This window comes from Salmo salar, chromosome 17, assembly GCF_965601325.2.
Source record: "Salmo salar chromosome 17, fSalSal1, whole genome shotgun sequence".
NCBI classification, from domain to species: Eukaryota; Metazoa; Chordata; class Actinopteri; order Salmoniformes; family Salmonidae; genus Salmo; species Salmo salar.
In genome coordinates this window covers 29,391,595-29,417,952 of record NC_138307.1, presented here as the reverse complement: position 1 = coordinate 29,417,952, position 26,358 = coordinate 29,391,595, and the positions used below count along the sequence as shown (strand labels likewise).

The 26,358-nt window shown below is 40.3% G+C and overlaps 1 protein-coding gene across 6 annotated transcripts in view; it reads right to left on the bottom strand.

Moving 5' to 3' along the window:
* Positions 1 to 25,847, bottom strand: part of LOC106575905 (uncharacterized) — a 68,479-nt gene extending 42,632 nt beyond the window's left edge. Inside the window, exons 1-4 of one of the 6 annotated variants that reach the window (XM_082964401.1) lie at positions 25,765 to 25,818; positions 23,669 to 23,789; positions 19,347 to 19,595; positions 12,187 to 15,035 (exon numbers count right to left, since the gene is read on the bottom strand). In XM_082964401.1, the coding sequence (XP_082820527.1) occupies positions 13,681 to 15,035; positions 19,347 to 19,595; positions 23,669 to 23,708 (1,644 nt within the window). In that variant the 5' untranslated portion in view covers positions 23,709 to 23,789; positions 25,765 to 25,818 and the 3' untranslated portion in view covers positions 12,187 to 13,680. Of the gene's footprint in view, positions 2,580 to 4,294; positions 4,546 to 5,245; positions 15,036 to 19,346; positions 19,596 to 23,668; positions 23,790 to 25,764 lie in introns of those variants that run through there. The other 5 variants (XM_014152623.3, XM_082964405.1, XM_014152624.3 and 2 more) reach the window with 5 other exon arrangements.
* Between the last annotated feature and the right edge of the window lie 511 nt (positions 25,848 to 26,358).

Below are 26,358 nucleotides of genomic sequence, written 5' to 3'. Positions count from 1 at the left end.
TCACCGCGCCACTTTCCTGTTCAAGTGAGCACGGCACAACAAGGTAAGTACAAAAATGTATTGTATGCTGTTGCATAAATTATGTAATATGCCAGGGAGATATATATAGTGTAGCTAAGAAAGTAATACTAAGTGTATGTTGTGTAGTAAGATGTTAGTAGCCCATGTGCCTCACCCTATTTTCGACACAATTGGCTGGAACACCTCAATGATTCAGGAAGCTTTGATTCCCCATCACTAGAGACAATAAACAAAAAATCTGATGTTGTTAAAAATAAAGGTACTTACAAAATGTTTAATTGTGTGTAGTCACTGAATGCACACTCATTGTTTTGCAGCATGGGGAAGGGGTGTGGTCACTAAGTATACATTCTTCTTCTATGGTGTTTATTGGTAGTGTGCAAACCAACATTAACTGTGCATCACTGCCACCTTCTGGGCTGGAGTGTGATAGAGACATGTGCTTCTGTCCTGGTGACATTACAGGGTCAGAGAAAACTCCTGACTGTAGTCATACCAAAACACTACAGGCACTCAGCCCATAAGAACCATTCATACTGTCAGATCTAATATGAAGAACTGAATACAACCATAAGAACCATTCATACTGTCAGATCTAATATGAAGAACTGAATACAACCATAAGAACCATTCATACTGTCAGATCTAATATGAAGAACTGAATACAACCATAAGAACCATTCATACTGTCAGATCTAATATGAAGAACTGAATACAACCATAAGAACCATTCATACTGTCAGATCTAATTTGAAGAACTGAATACAACCATAAGAACCATTCATACTGTCAGATCTAATATGAAGAACTGAATACAACCATAAGAACCATTCATACTGTCAGATCTAATATGAAGAACTGAATACAACCATAAGAACCATTCATACTGTCAGATCTAATATGAAGAACTGAATACAACCATAAGAACCATTCATACTGTCAGATCTAATATGAAGAACTGAATACAACCATAAGAACCATTCATACTGTCAGATCTAATATGAAGAACTGAATACAACCATAAGAACCATTCATACTGTCAGATCTAATATGAAAGAACTAACTATAAAAGAAAAAAGTTTGACCAGTACACATTCATGTACAATTTAATGTATTTATTAAATCGGCAGATCAGTTAAGTTTGCTTCAATGCAGTTATCTAAACATATTCATCATCAATGACAAAAATAACTAAGCTAGTTTTAAAATGTAACTGAATAAACAAATGTAGTTGTTTCATAACCTGTATATAATTAAACAAATAGTTGTTTAATAAATCAAATAATCCCCCCAAACTAGTGGTGAAAACTGATCATCACACCATCTCTATCTGATACATGTTGTATCTACTAACTCATTCCCACAGAAAACTGATCATCACACCATCTCTATCTGATACATGTTGTGTCTACCAGCTCATTCCCACAGAAAACTGCAGAGGAGAGCAGTACCACCCAGTCAACCATCAGACTCCATTGTGAGACGTGTCACAGAGGATATTCAACCCCAAGGGCAAATCCAAGATCATCTCAATATCTTTACAGTAGAAGCTAACAAAACACACCAAAACTGACAAGATGCTCACTGATCAGTAAAGTAAAGAGAGGCTAAAATTCTATAATGCTCCCTTTCCTCACAGTGAGAAACAATAGGATTACAATAGTGTGTGCTAGGATTTCTTGAGAATTAAGTGATGTAATGACTTTAAATTTAGCTGGTCTGAGAGAACTGATGAGGCTTCTCTCCTTTATGTATACGTTGGTGTGTTGTTAAAGTATACAATCTGGAGAAACTCTTCCCACAGTCAGAGCAGTAGTAAGGCTTCTCTCCTGTGTGTGCTCTTTTATGAACTTTTACATCAGTTGATGTTGTGAAGCACTTCCCACAGTCAGAGCAGGAGTAAGGTTTTTCTCCTTTATGTATAAGTTGGTGTGTTTTTAAGTTGCCCAGTTGGGAGAAACTCTTCCCACACTCAGAGCAGCAATAAGGCTTCTCTCCTGTATGTATTCGCTGGTGGCATTTTAATATATCCAATCGGATGAAACTCTTCCCACAGTCAGAGCAGGAGTAAGGCTTCTCGCCTGTATGTATTCGCTGGTGACATTTTAAGTGGTTCTGTTGAGAGAAACTCTTCCCACAGTCAGAGCAGCAGTAAGGCTTCTCTCCATTATGAATATGTTGGTGTTTTTGTAAATGGATCTGTTGAGAGAACCTCTTCCCACAGTCAGAGCAGGAGTAAGGCTTCTCTCCAGTGTGCACTCTCTGATGAATTGTCAGAGTTCCTGATGTTGTGAAGCTCTTCCCACAGTCAGTACAGGAATATGGATTCTCTCCTGTATGTATACGTTCATGTGTTTTTAAGGTATCCAATCGGGAGAAAGTCTTCCCACAGTCAGTACAGGAATACAGATTCTCCCCTGTGTGTATTTTTAGGTGTATTTTTAGCTTTGATAGAAATGGGAAAATCTCTTCACAACGTGGGCAGTGGTGAGACCTCTTCGCTCTGTGATCTTCCTGCTGTTGCTCTCTGGATGTAGAGAATGTCTCAACATGGTCTCCTGTGTGAACAACATCAGAAGAACCAGTCAGTTGGATGTGATATACATGTCAATCAAATGTATACTGCTCAAAAAAATAAAGGGAACACTTAAACAACACATCCTAGATCTGAATGAAAGAAATAATCTTATAAAATACTTTTTTCTTTACATAGTTGAATGTGCTGACAACAAAATCACACAAAAATAATCAATGGAAATCCAATTTATCAACCCATGGAGGTCAAGCAGCAGAACGTTCTCCACGGCGTCTCCAGACTCTGTCACGTCTGTCACGTGCTCAGTGTGAACCTGCTTTCATCTGTGAAGAGCACAGGACGCCAGTGGCGAATTTGCCAATCTTGGTGTTCTCTGGCAAATGCCAAACGTCCTGCACGGTGTTGAGCTGTAAGCACAACCCCCACCTGTGGACGTCGTGCCCTCATACCACCCTCATGGAGTCTGTTTCTGACCGTTTGAGCAGACACATGCACATTTGTGGCCTGCTGGAGGTCATTTTGCAGGGCTCTGGCAGTGCTCCTCCTTGCACAAAGGCGGAGGTAGCGGTCCTGCTGCTGGGTTGTTGCCCTCCTACGGCCTCCTCCACGTCTCCTGATGTACTGGCCTGTCTCCTGGTAGCGCCTCCATGTTCTGGACACTACGCTGACAGACACAGCAAACCTTCATGCCACAGCTCGCATTGATGTGCCATCCTGGATGAGCTGCACTACCTGAGCCACTTGTGTGGGTTGTAGACTCCGTCTCATGCTACCACTAGAGTGAAAGCACTGCCAGCATTCAAAAGTGACCAAAACATCAGCCAGGAAGCATAGGAACTGAGAAGTGGTCTGTGGTCCCCACCTGCAGAACCACTCCTTTATTGGGGGTGTCTTGCTAATTGCCTATAATTTCCACCTGTTGTCTATTCCATTTGCACAACAGCATGTGAAATTAATTGTCAATCAGTGTTGCTTCCTAAGTGGACAGTTTGATTTCACAGAAGTGTGATTGACTTGGAGTTACATTGTGTTGTTTAAGTGTTCCCTTTATTTTTTTGAGCAGTGTATTTTATGAAGCCCTTTTTACATCTGCAGTTGTCAGAAAGTGCTTTACAAAAACCCAGCCTAAAAACCCAAAGAGCAAGTAATGCAGATGTAGAAGCACAGCAGCTAGGAAAAACTCCCTAGAAGTCAGGAACCTAGAAAGAAACAGAGAGGAACCAGGCTCAAAGGGGGGCCAGTCCTCTTCTGGCTATACCGGGTGACATATGTATTCATATCAGTAGGCTGTACAATACAAAAGGGGAATTAAACTATTCTAAAAGTGGGTAAGAGATTAAAGCTAAAAAGGGGCGTGTCATCTTCCACTCACTATCACAAGGGTTAGAAACTACACAGACTCATTTCATAGAACTTCTAAACACTGGCAGTTTGTCTACTCCACTTCTTTAGTCTACTCTCTAATCACTCCAGATAACCCAGTGAATAAAACGCTCCCTTTACTGGTGTCAAACCAGGCAAGTCTCAGTCGCATGAAATAACATCTACCTTTCATCATGAAACAGTTCTACATCACCTTTTTATGCACAGTGGGAAGTTGGAAAGAACAACACAAGCTTTGTTGTACAGTCTGGTGTTCTTCAGGGATGTGATGTCAGAACGACAGAATTCACAATAGCAATAGACTGGGTCATAACTTATGGAGGAAACTTATAGTTAGATAGAACCTGCTCTTACCATGATTAACAGATGTCCCAATCTTCTTCTCCTCTTCTTCTTCATCTTTAATGTTGACATTCAGCTCCAGTGTTTGACTGCAGTCTTCCAGCTTCACTGATGCCATCTCTGGATCCTGCAGTGCAAACTGGGCTCCACTGTCACAATCAGGACCCAGTGACTGTAGGTTTGGACTCGGTGTGGAAGGAGAGAGGCAGGCTGGGTTTGTCCTCACTGTTGATGTTACCAGCTTCAGACTTAGTTATTGTCGTCTTGTAGTAACAATGAGAAACAGACACAAAAAGTTATTGTCTTGACATTTCCATCACTTTCTTTATTCTCTAAAAATATATTATATTTTTTCTTGTTCAATTCTCACTTCAATAGATCAGGTACCTAAGCATTGAGAACAAAACATTAATTAATTAACATTAGACACAAAGTACACACTTTAAAATTACACAACGTAAGTACACTTAACCTAGAGTAGATTTCCTGAATTCAAATAAATGACTCAAAAACCATTTAGTACAAAGTTAGTATGTTTTAAGCAGCACTATGTGCTATTTTCCTGGATAACCTTGTCTTAACTATTATTTCAGTCACACACAATTGTATTTCCTGTTCACACCATATTAACATGTATAGATAGACAGAAACAACTGAATGTGTCTGTATATTATTACACATGTAGAAAACTGATAATCATTACATTCAGCTTCAAAACAGTAGTGCAACCGTGAAATTGTCTCTCTCTCTGATCAGAGTAAGAGCAAGCTCATTTTTACTGGAGCACGGACCAAGATTCCCACCGGCTGGAGTGTCAGCCTTCTCGCCCGCTCCAGCATGTATTGGTAGTCTACTTGTGTGCTGCTATAACCCCTTGCTTTAGCTACAGTCATTGAGTTCGCTAAATATTTTCATAAAGAAACTGATTAAAAAAAACACAGGTGTAAAGTCAAGGTGACTTACAAAGATGAGAACCATGAGCCATTTCTTGTGATGTAATGTCCACAACTAAAGAACCATTGTGGAATCTGAAAAGACATATCCTGAAAGCATGATGGTGTACTTACTACATGCACATGCTAAAAGAAAGGAACGAGGTGGGTAGCTAATGAAGTGTGTCATTTTAGCAAAGTATTTATAAACTAAAAATCAGATATCTTAAAAGTTTCCTTCATTTTGGTTCTATTATCTATACAAGAGGTCATAATTGATTTCGACCCAATAGGCCTGGCATATTCACACTTTCAAGGAGCTTTATATTTTGTTTGGGTTATTTTGCCTAAACACTTTAAGGCCTACCTATAGGAAGAAAAACAACAACTCTGCATCCCTGCCCAGCTTGGCAAGAGTGGCCAAAAAGGTGTTTGCCATCCCCAGCGGCTCTGCAAGCGCGGCACCATCACGTGAACCAGAAGCCACAGACTGCACTGTATATTCTATATTATTATAGACTGATTTAATACAACTAAATGCTATTAAAATGCTGAGCGCTTAATGTCCCTACCAGTCTAGTGTCGCACTCGCAATTGCTTCGCAATGTATTTCTTTGTTGGCTATAGCCTTGAAATAAATAATTGAAATAATATAGCCTAAATTATGAATTTCCTTCTTAGGCTCCTTGTCTGGCTCCTGACCTATTTAGAGTGTTTATATGCCGTTTAATATGACATGTAGCCTATTTATAGTGTTTATATGCTGTTTAATATGACATGTAGCCTATTTAGAGTGTTTATATGCTGTTTAATATGACATGTAGTCTATTTAGAGTGTTTATATGCTGTTTAATATGACATGTAGCCTATTTAGAGTGTTTATATGCTGTTTAATATGACATGTAGTCTATTTAGAGTGTTTATATGCTGTTTAATATGACATGTAGCCTATTTAGAGTGTTTATATGCTGTTTAATATGACATGTAGCCTATTTAGAGTGTTTATATGCTGTTTAATATGACATGTAGCCTATTTAGAGTGTTTATATGCTGTTTAATATGACATGTAGCCTATTTGAAATGACGAGCGCTTCTTACATTCACCTTTTCATGTTTATTAAAAACTTTTAATTCAAATCATATGGCTAGGTTTCAATACTTCAAAACCAAATGGTAGGTCCATGTAGTCACAAAAATAGATGAGTGTTGGTTGCATTGTGATTTTAATGAATGGAGCGGCAATTTTCTTTCCTGTAAATTAAGTGCAGTTTTTAGCAGAGCATTTGGAAAGGACGTGGAACGCCGGAGCAGTGAGCGGGATTTCCGAACGCTCAACACCGCTCATCTACTCTCTGTCTCTGATGCACTGCCTGTACTGAAGTCTGGTGACGCAGTTGTTGGCGCCGCCATTTTACCAGCTCGCGTCACTAATTTAGAAATGTGAAATAAATTGATCATTTATGAAATGACCTTGATGAAATGATGTACATTCACTTAGACAAACCAACGTCTCTAGCTATGTGACTTGTAAAATAACTTTTTTATCGCGTCCTTCACTCATTCGGTTTAACAGGAAAAAAATAGCACATAAAACCTTTACCAAACGTTATACCTAACATGATAATAGACGGATTTGTTACCTGATATGTTCTGACATATTCTTTCGAAATTAGGTTCAAACGTGCTATTACAAACCTGTAGTAATACAAAAGCTATCGTTTCGACAGCACAGTTCTGCAGCTTTCTTTGTTATTTTTTTTTTACTTCCTGTTCCCCCACTACCACAGTTTCAACAGCGACATCACAGATAGAACAATGAGACAGATATTTCACCGGATGTATAAATGTGAAGCATCCGCTTGGCGTTTCCATTCTGGCTGGCAATGGGAGAAGATGGAAAGAGATGGATTTTGGCCGAGATTTTGCATTTTCTCATCGAAGAAACATCTGATCTCAATACAATTTTTTGTTCCCAAAACTGAAATGCTATTAACAGAGTAGACTAAGATTAGTAGACTTCACCCTTTGCAAGTTTTTAACAATCGCGTTGTTTAGAAGGCGTGCAAAGGCGAATTGAGTTATTGCACAAGTGCCCTTCAAAGAGAAGGCGTTACCTAACGGAAATATGCAGATGAATGCTAGAATACGCCAATAGGATCTTGCTAGCTCGTGCTTGGCTCTGCCCAGCTCCTTGCTTATTCTGCACACTATGACTCATTTGGTCCCGTTGGAAGGCTGTAGTCTATCTTGGTTATAAAACCCTTTGGCGACATCTTATTTTTTGGTATAATGCAGAAAACCGACCTGATTAGAACAGAAAAGCAGGCTGATTCAGTCTAATTTAAATGTTTATAGTTTGTATGGATTCGTCTTTAATATATATAAAATGAAATAATACCTGTAGTGTAGGTGGGTAATAAAGATCCCTAAAATGAAATAATACAGGTTTAAAAAAAGTATATATATATATATATATATATATATATATATATATATATATATATATATACTTTAAAGACGAATCCATACAAACTATAAACATTTAAATTAGACTGAATCAGCCTGCTTTTCTGTTCTAATCAGGTCGGTTTTCTGCAGCCAGTAGTCCTTGTAGTGAAGTCTTGGAGGCCCAAAAACTTCTCAAATGCAGATATAATGATGTCCATCTTACTGGACTTCTTGTGCAGTACAATTAATAACTGTGGCTATAAATACTAAAAAAATCCACCTTCACAATATTTGTATCCAGATCACTTGATTGACGTACAACATTTACAGCTGGTTGCGGTTTTCTTCAGAACTGTGGCCTTTTTCCCCTTCAACTCTCTTCACTGTCTCCACATTGGAGACTTGCTGTACAGCCCTGATCCTTGACCCCTCAACCTCTTTCACCCTAACAGGGCACACATGGAATTCTGGAATATGACCCCCACCAGTTGCAACATTTTACATTCAGACTCTTCAACAACATATTCCTTCTGTCTGCAAACACTTTACACTTTTTAGACTTCTTGCATTGCATCAGGTTTTACACAAACGCTTTTATTGCGTAATTTATATATCCCAGCTTTACATAGTGTGGTGACAGAAATTAAGATTATTAGGAATTAAGGTTTGTTTGTGATTAAATGCTTAAACTACTGCATTAATGAACTTGTGTGTGGGAAGACAGACTTATGACCATAAGAGAACAAGCACTGCAGACTTCACAAGTTTCTCTATGGCTTCCTCTTAGGGTGAAGGATCTGTTCCTCTTTCTCCTAAATATTCTCTGTACCTCTTTCTCCTTAACGTCTAGATGTAGCGCCAATATAGCTTGCAACCATGATAATGTATGGGGTCAATTTCACGGCATATGTATTGAATTCAAAATAAAATAAATCGTGAACATAAAAATAAAGTTGAGAACGTAAACATATGTTCGAGGGCGGGTGAAATAATAGATGTTGAAATCAAAAACCAAACAATTGAAAGCAAAATGTATAGAATTGTAAACAAAAATAAGACATCAAAAGCAAAACCCCAAAACTTGTAAGCAAATCATTTTAAAGGGAGAGCAAAACTCTGACAATTTTTTTTATTTTTTATATTTGAATTGACTGGTTTTTGATTTAAACATCCATTATTTCATGCACGCTCATTTTGCTCTTTAGATACACACGTTATCAACACCATACCACTCCTGGTTACTTTGGCTGCATCCACTTCTCCCAACGCCTACTTCAACATCCTCGTGACTTCAAATTGGTTTCCCAAATGAACATCCTTATCCAAAAAAACGTACTCCAACAAGCAACGATTCATCAGAATAATTTGCCACACCAATTTTAGCCCTTTTTGTTCCATTCTGGGATGGAAAGTCATTTGCCCTTGTAGTTGGTAGTTTAAAGCAAGGTTTACATCCTATAACTGATGAAGAACAATCTGGTTTTATGCATGGTCAACACATTAGTAATAATCTCAGGTTGATCTTAGATATGATTGACTTTAATGACCTCATCTTTGATGATAGTTTTCTAATGTTTATTGATTTTTATAAAGTATTTATCCCGCGAAACATGTTTTGGAAAGATTCAAGCCGAATAATGAGTATAATTGGGATTTCTGTGGATGTCTTTCTTGCCTGTATTTATAGTATAATTGTTTTAATTAACATACATAACTTTGTTACAAAGATAACAGGACATGTTGTACAATTAAATTATATGATTTAGTTCTGAAATTCAGACATTGAGGAATTAGTATATTTCAGTCTTCTCCCCACCACTTTGTTTTTACACTGCTGCTTCTCTCTGTTTATTATCTATGCAGTCACTTTACAAATGACCTTGACTAACCTGTACCCCCTGTATATAGCCTCCTTATTGTTATGTCATTTTCTTGTGTTACTTTTAGATAGTTTTTACTTTAGTTTATTTAGTAAATATTTTCTTAACTCTATTTCTTGAACTGCATTGTTGGTTAAGCAGTCATTGTAAATAAGAATTTGTTCTTAACTGACTTGCTTAGTTAAATAAAGGTTACATTAAGGGCTTGCAAATAAGCATTTCACAGTAAGGTCTACACCTGATTTGAAATGATCTGATTCAAAACCGAACTTTTTTTCACTTTATAAATGAATTTCTAAAAGTATTATAATAGTATTATTAATGAATATGATCTGTTTGTGTAGGACTCCTGGTAATGGAAACAGTTTGTAGTATTATTCATGATTATGATCTGTTTGTGTAGGACTCCTGGTAATGAAAACAGTTTGTAGTATTATTAATGATTATGATCTGTTTGTGTAGGACTCCAATGGAAACAGTTTGTAGTATTATTAATGATTATGATCTGTTTGTGTAGGACTCCAATGGAAACAGTTTGTAGTATTATTAATGATTATGATCTGTTTGTGTAGGACTCCTGGTAATGGAAACAGTTTGTAGTATTATTAATGATTATGATCTGTTTGTGTAGGACTCCAATGGAAACAGTTTGTAGTATTATTAATGATTATGATCTGTTTGTGTAGGACTCCTGGTAATGGAAACAGTTTGTAGTATTATTAATGATTATGATCTGTTTGTGTAGGACTCCAATGGAAACAGTTTGTTTGCTTTTTTGCATTTGACTATTCGTCTTTTCTTTGTTGATGTTTGTTAGTAATAAAATATTAAATACTGCTATGCCACCAAGTTTCCCGATCAGCCTTTGAAGATGGTGGACTGATGCAGGGCAAAGAAAAAGGTCAACATTTATGATATACAGTCAAAGGTTTGGACAAACCTACTCATTCAAGGGTTTTTCTTTATTTTTTTTACTATTTTCTACATTGTAGAATAATAGTGAATACATCAAAACTATGAAATAACACATATGGAATCATGTAGTAACCAAAAAAGTGTTAAACAAATCTAAACGTATTTTAGATTCTTCAAAGTTGCCACCCTTTGCCTTGATGACAGCTTTGCACACTCTTGGCATTCTCTCAACCAGCTTCACTAGCTAGTGACCTGGAATGCATTTCAATTAACAGATGTGCCTTGTTAAGAGTTAATTTCTGGAATTTATTTCCTTCTAAATGCGTTTGAGCAATCAGTTGTGTTGTGACCTTTTGACCCGTACCGCACACATGGATTTTGTGTAGTAGATATGTGGGCGTAGAGTAGGGGCCTGAGGGCACACACTTGATATGTTGTGAAATCTGTTGTGAATGTATTATAATGTTAAAAAAATGTATAACTGCTTTAATTTTGCTGGAGCCCAGTAAGAGTAGCAGCTGCCTTAGAAGCTTCTAATGGGGATCCATAATAATATAAATCTGTAAGGTTGTCCAATGGGACAGGTAGTCCATGCAAGCACCAGACTCCTGAATTATTTTCTTGGCCTTCCTTTGACATCAGGTGTTGTGGATGTCCTGGAGGGCAGGCAGCGTGGCCCTGATGATGCGTTGGGCTGTACGCACCACCCTCTGGAGAGCAATGTAGTTGAGGAGCAGTTGCCGTACCAGGCGGTGATGCAGCCCGACAGAATGCTCTCAATGGTGCATCTGTAGAAGTTTGTCAGGGTGTTAGGAGCCAGGCACCGTTGCGCCTTCTTCACCATGATGTCGGTGAGGCGAGATCATTTCAGGTCCTCAGTGATGTGCACACAAGGAACTTTAAACTTTTGACACCCGTCGAGGAAGATGCATCCTCTTCTGTCTCCTGTAGTCCACAATAAGCTCCTTGGTTTTGTTTATGTTGAGGGAGAAGTTATTTTCCTGGCACCACGCCGCCAGGGCTCTAACCTCCTCCCTGTAGGCTGTCTCGCTGCTGTTGGTAATCAGGCCTACTATTGTCGTGTCGTCAGCAAACCTGATGATTGAGTTGGAGTCATGCATGGCTACTCAGAAATGGATCAACAGGGAGTACAGGAGGGGACTGAGCAAACACCCCTGGGGGGCCCCGTGTTGAGGATCAGTGTGGTGGAGGTGTTGCCTACCCTCACCACCTGGGGTCGGCCCGTCAGTAAATCTAGGACCCAGTTGCACATGGAAGATTTCAGAACGAAGGCCCTGAGCTTAGTGACGAGCTTGGAGGGCACTATGGTGTTAAAAGCTGAGCTGTAGTCACTAAACAGCATTCTCACATAGGTATTCCTCTTGTCCAGGTGGGATAGGGCGGTGTGCAGTGCAATGACGATTGTGCCGTCCGTGGATCTGTTGGGGCGGTAAGTGAATTGTGTGGGTCTACGTTGTCAGGTAAGGTGGAGGTGATATGGTCCTTAACTAGTCTCTCAAAGCACTTCATGATGACAGAAGGGAGTGCTACAGGGCAATAGTCATTTTGTTTAGTTACCTTCGCTTTCTTGGGTGCAGAAACAACAGTGGACATCTTGAAGCAAGTGGGTACAAAAGACTGGGATAGGGAGAGATGGAATATGTCCATAAACACTCCAGCCAGCTGTACACAAGAATAATACAAAAGAGAAGAGATTGACCAACACAAATACACATAGAAAATGTATTGGCAGATCAATGCAGTTATCCAAACATGTTCATCATCAATGACTAAAATAACAAATGCAGTTTTAAAAAGACAACTTAATAAAGATGTAGTCGTTTCATAGCCTGTGTATGACATGTATCATTAAACACATAGTAATTAGTAGCAACAAATAATCCAGCCAAAGTTATGGTGAAAACTGATGATGTAATAATCTCTATCTGATACATGTTGTGTCTACCAGCTCATTCCCACAGAAAACTGATCATCACATCATCTCTATCTGATACATGTTGTATCTACTAACTCATTCCCACAGAGAACTGATCATCACACCATCTCTATCTGATACATGTTGTGTCTAATAACTCATTCCCACAGAAAACTGATCATCACATCATCTCTATCTGATACATGTTGTATCTACTAACTCATTCCCACAGAAAACTGATCATCACATCATCTCTATCTGATACATGTTGTGTCTACTAACTCATTCCCACAGAGAACTGATCATCACATCATCTCTATCTGATACATGTTGTGTCTAATAACTCATTCCCACAGAAAACTGATCATCACACCATCTCTATCTGATACATGTTGTGTCTACTAACTCATTCCCACAGAAAACTGATCATCACATCATCTCTATCTGATACATGTTGTGTCTACTAACTCATTCCCACAGAAAACTAATCATCACATCATCGCTATCTGATACATGTTGTGTCTACTAACTCATTCCCACAGAAAACTGATCATCACATCATCTCTATCTGATACATGTTGTGTCTACTAACTCATTCCCACAGAAAACTGATCATCACATCATCGCTATCTGATACATGTTGTGTCTACTAACTCATTCCCACAGAAAACTGATCATCACACCATCTCTATCTGATACATGTTGTGTCTACTAACTCATTCCCACAGAAAACTGATCATCACATCATCGCTATCTGATACATGTTGTGTCTACTAACGCATTCCCACAGAGAACTGATCATCACACCATCTCTATCTGATACGTGTCTACTAACTCATTCCCACAGAAAACTTTAGATGAAAGCAGTACTACCACAGTCAGCCCTCAGACTTTATTGTTTCAATGAGAGACACCTCAGAGGGTATTCAACCCTAAGGGCAAATCCATGGTGATCTCAATATCTCTACAGTAGAAGCTAACAAAACACACTGATCAGTAAAGTAGAGGCTAACGTTGTAGAAAACGTTCCCTTTCCACTGCACAGTGAGAAACAACAGTGTGCTATGCTTTCTTCTTTTGATCAAATTAACTGTTACTACTTCCTTTATGAGATGAGAATTAAGTGATGGAGTGACATTAATCTTAGCTGGTCTGAGAGAACGGATGATGCTTCTCTCCTTTATGTATATGTGGGTGTGTTTTTAAGGTATTCAATCTGGAGAAACTCTTGTCCACAGTCACAGTGGTAAGGCTTCTCTCCTGTGTGTTCTGCGATGAACGTTTACCTCAGCATTTACCACGATCAGAGCAGGAGTGTGGCTTCTCTCCTTTATGTATACATTGGTGGGTTTTTAGGTTGCCCAATATGGAGAAACTCTTCTCACAGTCAGAGCAGGAGAATGGCTTCTCTCCTGTGTGTATACGTTGGTGGGTTTTTAGGTTGCACGATACAGAGAAACTCTTCCCACAGACAGAACAGGAGAATGGCTTCTCGCCTGTGTGTATACGTTGGTGGGTTTTTAAGGTATTCAATCTGGAGAAACTTTTCCCACAGTCACAGTGGTAAGGCTTCTCTCCTGTGTGTGTTCTCCAATGAACATTTACCTCTGCTGATGTTTTGAAGCATTTCCCACAGTCAGAGCAGGAGTAAGGCTTCTCTCCTTTATGGATACGTAGGTGGGTTTTTAAGTTGCCTGACATGGAGAAACTCTTCCCACAGTCAGAGCAGGAGAATGGCTTCTCTCCTTTATGTATACGTTGGTGGGTTTTTAGGTTGCCTGGTACGGAGAATCCCTTCCCACAGTCAGAACAGGAGAATGGTTTCTCTCCTGAGTGTATACGTTGGTGGGTTTTTAAGTTGCCCAGTTGAGAGAAACTTTTCCCACAGTCAGAGCAGACGTAAGGTTTCTGTCCTTTATGTATTAGTTGGTGACTATTTAAGGCATCCAATCGGGAGAAACTCTCTCCACAGTCAGAGCAGGTGTAAGGCTTCTCTCCAGTGTGCACTCTCTGATGAATGGTTAATTTAGCTGATTTAATGAAGCATTTCCCACAGTCAGAGCAGGAGTAAGGCTTCTGTCCTTTATGTATTAATTGGTGATTTTTTAAGGTATCCAATCGGGAGAAACTCTTTCCACAATCAGAGCAGAAATAAGGCTTCTCTCCTGTGTGCACTCTCTGATGAATTGTCAGAGCCCTCGATGTTGTGAAGCTATTCCCACAGTCAGCGCAGAAGTATGGCTTCTCTCCGGTGTGTATACGTTGGTGTGATTTTAAGTGGCCATATTGGGAGAAACTCGATCCACAGTCAGAGCAGGAGTAAGGCTTCTCTCCTGTGTGCACTCTCTGATGAATGGTTAATTTAGATGATCTATTGAAGCATTTCCCACAGCCAGTCCAGGAGTAAGGCTTTTCTCCAGTGTGCGCTCTCTGATGAACTGTCAGAGCTCTTGATGTTGTGAAGCTCTTCTCACAGTCGGTGGAGGAATACAGATTCTCTCTTCTTTGCATTTTTAGGTGTATTTTTAGCTTTGATAGAATTGGGAAAATCTCCTCACAATGTGGGCAGTGGTGAAACCTCTTAGCTCTGTAATCTTCCTGCTGTTGCTCTCTGGATGTAGAGAATGTCTCAACATGGTCTCCTGTGTGAACAACATCAGAAGAACCAGTCAGTGAGATATACATATGACTTCATATAAAGTGCCTTCAGAAAGTATTCACATCCCTTGACATTTTGTTGTGTTTCAGCCTGAATTTAAAATGGATTAAATTGAGATTGTATCATTGGCCTACACACAATACCACACACATACAAGGGCATGGATACATGACTAGATATTGGACATTGTTGTACCAACATGAATTCTACTACTACTATGTAGCATCTGAATATGAATACCACATCTTTAGATTCTAAACCAACAGTTGGAGGACAGATCACCTGGAGGACAGATGGAACTAAACCACCAGTTGGAGGACAGATCACCTGGAGGACAGATGGAACTAAACCACCAGTTGGAGGACAGATCATCTGGAGGACAGATGGAACTAAACCACCAGTTGGAGGACAGATCACCTGGAGGACAGACGGAACTAAACCACCAGTTGGACGACAGATCACCTGGAGGACAGATGGAACTAAACCACCAGTTGGAGGACAGATCATCTGGAGGACAGATGGAACTAAACCACCAGTTGGAGGACAGATCACCTGGAGGACAGATGGTACTAAACCACCAGTTGGACGACAGATCACCTGGAGGACAGATGGAACTAAACCACCAGTTGGAGGACAGATCACCTGGAGGACAGATGGAACTAAACCACCAGTTGGAGGACAGATCATCTGGAGGACAGATGGAACTAAACCACCAGTTGGAGGACAGATCACCTGGAGGACAGATGGAACTAAACCACCAGTTGGAGGACAGATCACCTGGAGGACAGATGGAACTAAACCACCAGTTGGAGGACAGATCACCTGGAGGACAGATGGAACTAAACCACCAGTTGGAGGACAGATCACCTGGAGGACAGATGGAACTAAACCACCAGTTGGCCAGAAAGTGTTATATATGGGAGCCCTGAAAACTATTTTGTCTTTACCCCACAACGTCAGTGGAATACCCCACAACGTCAGTGGAATACCCCACAACGTCAGTGGAATACCCCATAACGTCAGTGGAATACCCCACAACGTCATTGGAATACCCCATAACGTCATTGGAATACCCCACAACGTCAGCGGAATACCCCATAACGTCAGCGGAATACCTCATAACGTCAGTGTAATACCCCATAACGTCAGTGGAATACCCCACAACGTCAGTGGAATACCCCATAACGTCAGTGGGATACCCCACAACGTCAGTGGAATACCCCATAACGTCAGTGGGATACCCCACAACGTCAGTGTAATACCCCATAACGTCAGTGGAATACCCCATAACGTCAGTGGAATACCCCATAACGTCAGTGGAATACCCCACAACGTCAGTGTAATACCCCACAACGTCAGCGGAATACCCCACAACGTCAGCGGAATACCCCACAACGTCAGCGGAATACCCCACAACGTCAGCGGAATACCCCACAACGTCAGCGGAATACCCCACAACGTCAGCGGAATACCCCACAACGTCAGCGGAATACCCCACAACGTCAGCGGAATACCACACAACATCAGCGGAATACCCCATAACGTCAGTGGAATACCCCACAACGTCAGTGAAATACCCCATAACGTCAGTGGAATACCCCACAACGTCAGCGGAATACCCCACAACGTCAGTGGAATACCCCATAACGTCAGTGGAATACCCCACAACGTCAGCGGAATACCACACAACGTCAGTGAAATACCCCATAACGTCAGTGGAATACCCCACAACGTCAGCGGAATACCCCACAACGTCAGTGGAATACCCCATAACGTCAGTGGAATACCCCACAACGTCAGTGGAGTACCCCATAACGTCACTGGAATACCCCATAAAGTCAGTGGAATACCCCATAACGTCAGTGGAATACCCCACAACGTCAGTGTAATACCTCATAACGTCAGTGGAATACCCCACAACGTCAGTGGAATACCCCATAACGTCAGTGTAATACCCCACAACGTCAGTGGAATACCCCACAACGTCAGTGGAATACCCCATAACGTCAGCGGAATACCTCATAATGTTGAGTCAATAACTATTCAACCCCTTTGTTATGGCAAGCTTAACAAGTCACATGGTCTCACTCTGTGTGCAATAATAGTGGTTAACATGATTTATGAATCTCTGTAACCCACAAATACAATTATCTGTAAAGGTCCCTCAGTCAAGTTGTGAATATCAAACACAGATTCAACCATAAAGACCAGGGACATTTTCTAATGCCTGACAAGGAAGGGCACCTATTAGAATATGGGTAAAACATTTTATAAAAGACATTGATTATCCTTTTGAGCATGGTGAAGATATTAATTACACTTTGGATGGTGTATCAATACACACAGTCACTACAAAGATACAGGCGTCCTTCCTAACTCAGTTGCCAGAGAGGAGGGAAACTGCTCAGGGATTTCACCATGAGGCCAATGGTGACTTTAAAACAGTTAGACTGAGGATGGATCAACAACATTGTAGTTACTCCACAATACTAACATCAATAACAGAGTGAAAAGAAGCAAAGCTGTACAGAAACCAAATATTCCAAAACATGCATCCTGTTTGAATTAAGGCACTAAAGTAAACTGCAAAAAACTTGTCAAAAATAATTAACTTAAAATCAAATTTTATTAGTCACATGCGTGCCGAATACAACAGGTGTAGACCTTACAGTGAAATGCTTACTTACGAGCCCCTAACCAACAATGCAGTTTTAAAAAAATACAGATAAGAATAAGAAATAAAAGTAAAAAGTAATTAAAGAGCAGCAGTAAAATAACATGTGCGGGGGAACCGGTTAGTTGAGGTAGTATGTACAAGGTAGAGTTATTAAAATGACTATGCATAGATAACAACAGAGAGTAGCAGTGGTGTAAAATAGGGGGGGCAATGCTAAAAGTCTGGGTCGCCATTTGATTAGGTATTCAGGAGTCTTATGGCTTGGGGGTAGAAGCTGTTAAGAAGCCTCTTGGACCTAGACTTGGCGCTCCGGTACTGCTTGCAGTGAGGTAGCAGAGAGAACAGTCTATGACTAGGGTTGCTGGAGTCTGACCATTTTTAAGGCCTCCTCTGACACCGCCTGGTATAGAGGTCCTGGATGGCAGGAAGCTTGGCCACAGTGATGTACTGGGCCGTTCGCACTACCCTCTGTAGTGCCTTGCGGTCGGAGGCCGAGCAGTTGCTATACCAGGCAGTGATGCAACCATATTCATATCCTGAATACAAAGCGTTATGTTTGGGGCAAATCCTACACATCAAGAGTCCCACTCTATACATGGTGGTAGCTGCATCATGTTATGGGTATGCTTGTCATCGGCAAGGACTTTAACATTTTTGGGGGGGATAAAAAGAAACGGAATAGAGCTAAGCACCGGCAAAATCCTAGAGGAAAACCTGGTTGTCTGCTTTCCAACAGACACTGGGAAACAAATTCACATTTCAGAAGGGCAATAACCTAAAAAACAAGGCCAAATATACACTGAAGTTGCTTACCAAGACAATATTGAATGTTCCTGAGTGGCCTAGTTACCATTTTGACTTAAATCGGCTTGAAAATCTATGGCAAGACATGAAAACCGCTGTCTAGCAATGATCAACAACCAACTTGACAGATCTTAAATAATTTGTACAACATTGTACCATCCAGGTGTGCAAAGTTCTTAGAGATTTAACCAGAAAGACTCACAGCTGTAATCGCTGCCAAAGGTGTTTCTACAATGTATTGACTTGGGGGTGTGAATACTTATGTAAATTAGATATTTCTGCACTTCAATTTGTATAAATTTGCAAACATTTCTAAATACATTATGTATGTCATTATGGGGTATTGGGTATATTAAATATCAATTTCATCCATTTTGAATTTAGGCTGTAACACAACAAAATGTTGAATAAGTCAAGGGGTATGAATAATTGCCGAAGGCACTGTAAGTATACTGTACAAAGCAAAAGGGGAATACAACCATTCTAAAAGTGGACGACAGCTGATTGCAAAAAGGAGTGAAAATGATGAGCCATATCATCCTCCACTCACTATCACAAGGGTTAGTAACTACAGACTAATTTCATAGAACTTTAAAACACTGGCAGTTTATCTAGTTCACTTCTTTAGTCTACTCTCTGATCACTCCAGATAACCTAGTGAATAAAACAAATGCTGGCAATACTGGTGTTGGAATGAACAACACAAGCTTTGTTGTACAGTCTGGTGTTCTTCAGGGATGTGATGTCAGAATTACAGAATTTACAATAGCAACAGACTGGGTCATAACTTAGTAAGATAGAACCTGCTTTCACCATGATTAACAGATTTCCCAATCTTCTCCTCTTCTTCTTCATCTTTAATGTTGACATTCAGCTCCAGTGTTTGACTGCAGTCTTCCAGCTTCACTGATGCCATCTCTGGATCCTGCAGTGCAAACTGGGCTCCACTGTCACAATCAGGACCCAGTGACTGTAGGTTTGGACCCAGTGTGGAAGGAGAGAGGCAGGCTGGGTTTGTCCTCACTGTTGATGTTACCGGCCTCAGACTTAATTCTAGTCGTCCTGTAGTAATAAAGACAAACAGACACAAGTTACTGTCTTGACAGTTCTGGCACTTTCTTATTCTCTAAAAATATATTATATTTTTTCTTGTTCAATTATCTCATTTCAATAGATCAGGTAGTTAAGCATTGACAACAAAACATTCATTCACATTAGACACAAAGTGCACACTTTAAATTACACAACGTAAGTGCACTTAACCTCTAGTAGATTTCCTACATTTACATAAATGACTCAAAAACTATTTAGTACAAGGTTGCAGTATGTTTTAGGCAGCACTATGTACTATTTTCCTGAATAACCTTTTCTTCTCTGTATTATTTAAATCAAAAACCAAAAGGATTTCCGTTCACACCATAGTAATATTTGTAGACAAAGATAACTGAATGTCTCTGAATATTAGTACACATGTAGAAAACTGATAATCATTACATTCAGCTTCAAAACAGTAGAGCAACCTTGTCTCTCATGCACCCACACTGCCTGATCTGAAGTCCGTTGACGCTACTGAGTTACCGCCACCTGCAGTACTGGAGTAAACATATCGAATGAATATGAATGTATGTTTTTGCACTATATTCCATATGCCTGTATCGCAAGGTTTTGTTATTTTTCATTTCTATGAGTGTTTTTTTGGTCTTGTCTCCGTCGCTCCTCTGTGCCGTGTGCACCTTCCCATTTACACCAGAGAACTGTATATAATGACGAGATGCACGTCTTCACCCTAACAATGGGAGTCGGTGTCCCAAAGGCGGGAAGGCAGGGGACAAGCTTAGGTCCAAAACAAGCCCATAGAAAAGCATTGGCCTTATTTTGTACAAATCTTTTGTGAGAGTGAATTCTCTCGCTTCACCTCTTCCTCTAGGATATCCAAACACACCAAGCCCCTACCGTTCACGCCAGGAAAGTTGCGAGACCACATCTTCCTATTTTTTTTAATTTAACCTTTATTTTAAGCATGCTTCTACGGCTGGCCATGCTTTCCACCTGGCTACCCCTACCACGGTCAACAGCACTGCACCCCCCACAGCAACTCGCCCAAGCCCTCCCCATTTCTCCTTCTCCCAAATCCAGTCAGCTGATGTTCTGAAAGAGCTGCAAAATCTAGACCCCTACAAATCACCCGGGCTAGACAATCTGGACCCTTTCTTTCTAAAATTATCTGCCGAAATTGTTGCAACCCTATTACTAGCCTGTTCAACCTCTCGATAGTGTCGTCTGAGATTCCCAAAGATTGGAAAGCAGCTGCGGTCATCCCCCTTTTCAAAGGGGGGACACTCTTGACCCAAACTGCTACAGACCTATATCTATCCTACCCTGCCTCTCTAAAGTCTTCAAAAGCGAAGTCAACACACAAATTACCGACCATTTCGAATCCCACCGTACCTTCTCCGCTATGCAATCTGGTTTCAGAGCTGGTCATGGGTGCACCTCAGCCACGCTCAAGGTCCTAAACGATATCATAACCACCATCGATAAGAAACAATACTGCGCAGCCGTATTCATTGACCTGGCCAAGGCTTTCGACTCTGTCAATCACCACATCCTCACCCCCAGACTCAACAGCCTTGGTTTCTCAAATGATTGCCTCGCCTGGTACACCAACTACTTCTCTGATAGAGTTCAGTGTGTCAAATCGGAGGGCCTGTTGTCCGGGCCTCTGGCAGTCTCTATGGGGGTGCCACAGGGTTCAATTCTTGGGCCGACTCTTTTCGTTGTATACATCAATGATGTCGCTCTTGCTGTTGGTGAATCTCTGATCCACCTCTACACAGACAACACCATTCTGTATACTTCTGGCCCTTCTTTGGACACTGTGTTAACAACCCTCCAGACGAGCTTCGATGCCATACAACTCTCCTTCCGTGGCCTCCAACTGCTCTTAAATACAAGTAAAACTAAATGCATGGTCTTCAACCGATCGCTGCCTGCACCTGCCCGCCCGTCCAGCATCACTACTCTGGACGGTTCTGACTATGTGGACAACTACAAATACCTAGGTGTCTGGTTAGACTGTAAACTTTCCTTCCAGACTCACATCAAACATCTCCAATCCAAAGTTAAATCTAGAATTGGCTTCCTATTTCGCAACACACCCTCGTAAAACTGACCATCCTACTGATCCTCGACTTCGGCGATGTCATTTACAAAATAGCCTCCGATACCCTACTCAATAAATTGGATGCAGTCCATCACAGTGCCATCCGTTTTGTCACCAAAGCCCCATATACTACCCACCACTGCGACCTGTACGCTCTCGTTGGCTGGCCCTCGCTTCATACTCGTCGCCAAACCCACTGGCTCCAGGTCATCTACAAGACCCTGCTAGGTAAAGTTCCCCCTTATCTCAGCTCGCTGGTCACCATAGCAGCACCCACCTGTAGGACGCGCTCCAGCAGGTATATCTCTCTGGTCACCCTCAAAGCCAATTCCTCATTCGGCCACCTCTCCTTCCAGTTCTCTGCTGCCAATGACTGGAACGAACTACAAAAATCTCTGAAACTGGAAACACTTATCTCCCTCACTAGCTTCAAGCACCAGCTGTCAGAGCAGCTCACAGATTACTGCACCTGTACATAGCCCATCTATAATTTAGCCCAAACAACTACCCCTTCCCCTACAGTATTTATTTTATTTTGCTCCTTTGCACCCCATTATTTCTATTTCTACTTTGCACTTTCTTCCACTGCAAATCTACCATTCCAGTGTTTTACTTGCTATATTGTATTTACTTTGCCACCATGGCCTTTTTTGCCTTTACCTCCCTTATCTCACCTCATTTGCTCACTTTGTATATAGACTTATTTTTCTACTATATTATTGACTGTATGTTTGTTTTACTCCATGTGTAACTCTGTGTTGTTGTATGTGTCAAACTGCTTGCTTTATCTTGGCCAGGTCGCAATTGTAAATGAGAACTTGTTCTCAACTTGCCTACCTGGTTAAATAAAGGTGAAATAAAATAAATAAAAAATAAAAAATAAAAAATGTAACTCGGCAAGTCAGTTAAGAACAAATTATTATTTACAATGACGGCCAAACCCGGACGACGCTGGGCCAATTGTGCGCTGCCCCTCTGGCAAGCGGTTTCAACTAGCTATTTGCATTTGTGGTTTGGTCCAAAAGAATCGTTCAAATGGATACCAAAACACATTGAGACATTATTTTACTGTAATAGAGAAGTTACTTTTTCTAACAATACCCTTGTTATGTCTCAACTACTCAGATTGAGAGCAGAGCTACACTACTAAAACGAGAGTATCGAACATTGATTCTAGAAAATGAATGCTCAGTTTGTCTCATGCGGCATTGGTACGCTAGCAGTATTTTAGTCAAAGACCATCATACCAGATGTCCAGTCTGTGTTTTATAAATGTGTAATAAGCATAAAAAACACAATTATATAAAGTATTGGCAACTCGTTCTCATTTTGAGAAATAAGGTAGGCCACTTGATTTTAACATCAGAACAAAGTGGACAGGCTAACATGTTTTTCAAACAGGGTGTGTTCATAACAATTTAACTGTTCTACCTTGTTAGCTAGCAGATAGATCCTTGTTGGCTAAACTTGAAATATAAAGATTAGCTAGTTAATCACTAGCACGTGGGCTTGAGAGATTGACGAGACCTGTGTTAACATTCTATAGCCTAATACCTGCCACAATAAGTTAGTCAATTTGTAACAAAAATCGGCATTTTCATTTACGGACTTGAAAACCAGATCAGTGTTTATTGCAATAACAAAAAAGCAGGTTAACTTAGTGATCCCTTCACGCGCCAATCCCATTAACGGGATTGATTTGACAACACCCAGTGAAATAGCAGCGCGCCAAATTCAAAAACAGAAATACTCATAATAATAATTCATAAATCATACAAGTGTTATACACCGGTTTAAAGATTAACTTCTTGTTAATCGAGCCACAGTGTCAGATTTCAAAAAGGCTTTATGGCGAAAGCAAACCATGCTATTATCTGAGGACAGCACCCCATCAAACATACACATGAAAATCATAATTCAACCCGCCAGGCACAACACAAAAGTCAGAAATAACATATAATTCATGCCTTACCTTTGAAGATCTTCTTCTGTTGGCACTCCAATATGTCCATTAAACATCACAAATGGTCCTTTTGTTCGATTCATTCTGTCGTTATATCCCCAAAATGTCAATTTATTTGGCGCGTTTGATTCTGAAAATACACCGGTTCCAAATCGTGCAACATGACTACAAAGTATCTAATAAGTTACCTGTAAACTTGATCCAGACATTTCAAACAACTTTCCTAATACAACTTTAGGTATTTTTTCACGTAAATAATCAATCAAATTTAAGACGGGATAAACTGTGTTCAATACAGGACGAAAAGTGGAGCGTGCTTTCAGGTCACGCACCTCTAACAAACAGTACACTTCACTCGACCCTCATTCTGAAATGCCTTACTTCTTCATTTCTCAAAGGAAAAACATCAACCAAGACTGTTGACATCCAGTGGAAGCGATAGGAAATGCAAGCAAGTGCCTTAGAAATCTAGATTCCCATTGAAAACCCATTGAAAAGAGTGACCTCAAAAAAAATTCTGGATGGTTTGTCCTCGGGGTTTCGCCTGACAAATAAGTTCTGTTATACTCACAGAGATCATTCAAACAGTTTTAGAAACTTCAGAGTGTTTTCTATTCAAATCTACTAATAATATGCATATCCTAGCTTCTGGGCCTGAGTAGCAGGCAGTTAACTTTGGGCACACTTTTCATCCGGATGTGAAAGAAGTAAACTATTTTGATAAAAAAAATACAATGAGAAAAAAAGAGCATACTCCTGGACAACAGTGGTTTCAGAGTCCTGCAATAGAGCGGAAATGCTAATATTTGTGTAAACTCTACATAGTTGTGTTCTGTGGGTGTCACTGAGTAGGCTGAACAATCCATAGGTAAGGCTGTAGAGTGCAATATGAATGTCCAACACAAACAAAAGACCCTCCATACTCAACTGGCGGCCCGCGGTCTGGACCCAGAGCGGGTCAATACGGACCACGGGTCCAAAATATATATATAATAATACTTTTTTGGTTGGGCTTTGACCCCTGGTATCATATAAACACACATAACACATGGAAACGTGTAGAACTGTAGGAAATGAGCTTTAAAACAGAGAACAAATCTCAGCCCCATCGTAATGTGTAGAATTGTGGGATATTAGCATTAAAACTGCTAAATGTTCTCTCCGCCAACAAGAGGGTAGTGAACAGTTTGAATAATTTCAAGTTAGGGGGTTGTTACTATGCCAATAACTGACTAAATCCATTTGGACCTTTGCCACCTAGGAAATGTGTGTGACTGGACCTTCTCAAATAGTACTGGAGTAACCCTGCAATAGACTGACTGGGAAGGTGATTTTTCAGTCAAAGTCCTGCAATAAGAGCTAAGACGCTAATATTTGTGTTAACTCTTGGTAATTGTATTGTGTGGGTGTCACCGTTATATGGGTGCAACAATCCAACCCGTTTCATAAGTTCATAGAAAAATGTCCCCAATGCAATTATGTGGTCGATAACATCCACAGTGGGATTTCAAACGTTTTTTTCCTCCTTATTTTCAATTTAATCAATTATTGTAATTCATTTTAAATTAAGTAACATTCCAACCATGTTTAGCGTTTCTAGTCCAAATATAGAATGATTCCACTATTTTCTATCCGTTTGTATCACTTTGATTTGGGACTTTTATTTTGAGGTCGAACCGCAAATTCCACTATTGTGGCTAATCGTTATTGTAGCCATCTTCACATAGGTAGGGACAAGCGAGTACCAGGACTGAGTCCAGCAGGAGGACGGAGACGTTGGCCAGGATCAGATATAAATGTATTATATAGAACAAACATGCCTCTGATCCTAAGGATTCAAATCAGTTATATTCAGGGCATTTCTATCTGCAACTTTCCAAAACGTTTTGTACTGAAATCCCCAGGCGAAACCCACTGAGCTATATACGAGTATGGAAAGCCTCACAAATGAAAACGTGTGTGCTTGAAAAATATGTTTTATCACGTTCTTCACAGAAAAACAAGACAAAACCTTTCCCAAACGTGATCATACCTTGACGGATGTGTTATCTAACACGTTATGACGTTCTTTCGATATTAGTCCGTTTAAACGTGCTATTACATACCTGTAGTAATAACGATTAACGGTCAGCACAGTTCTGGCGTTTTCTTTATTCCGAAGAATGGTGGCAGGCTACCCGGAACTTCCTGTCGCCCACTACCACAGTGTAACAGCGACATTATTGGACTGATGGACTAACTACTGCTGAAGCATGTCAAATATAAAAGTGAGATTGATTGATTAGCTAGCTAGACAAATAAACTTTGGTTCAAGAAAACTAAAGCGGTGTCTGTTTTAGTGTAAGGTTTTCAACATATTACATATGCATTGTAGATGGTGTCTGTGGAAGGCTAAGAACACGGCCTGTTCACCCTGCTACCATCAGGTGGAGACAGTACGGGTGCATTAAAGCTGGGACAGAGAGAATGAAACCGCTTCTATCTCCAGGCCATACTGATTTGATTTCGAGAATATTGGTGACTAGCAAATTGGCTTGCCCCAATGTGTACTGGTGTCGTGACATGTATTGAGTAGATAAATACAAATATATATTATTTTGAATTCCATTAATTAAACAAAAGCATTATATTTACTGTAAAGATACCCCCCCAAAACTACAATGATTCAGTAGATCAATAAAGTTCCAGTACTCTAGCAG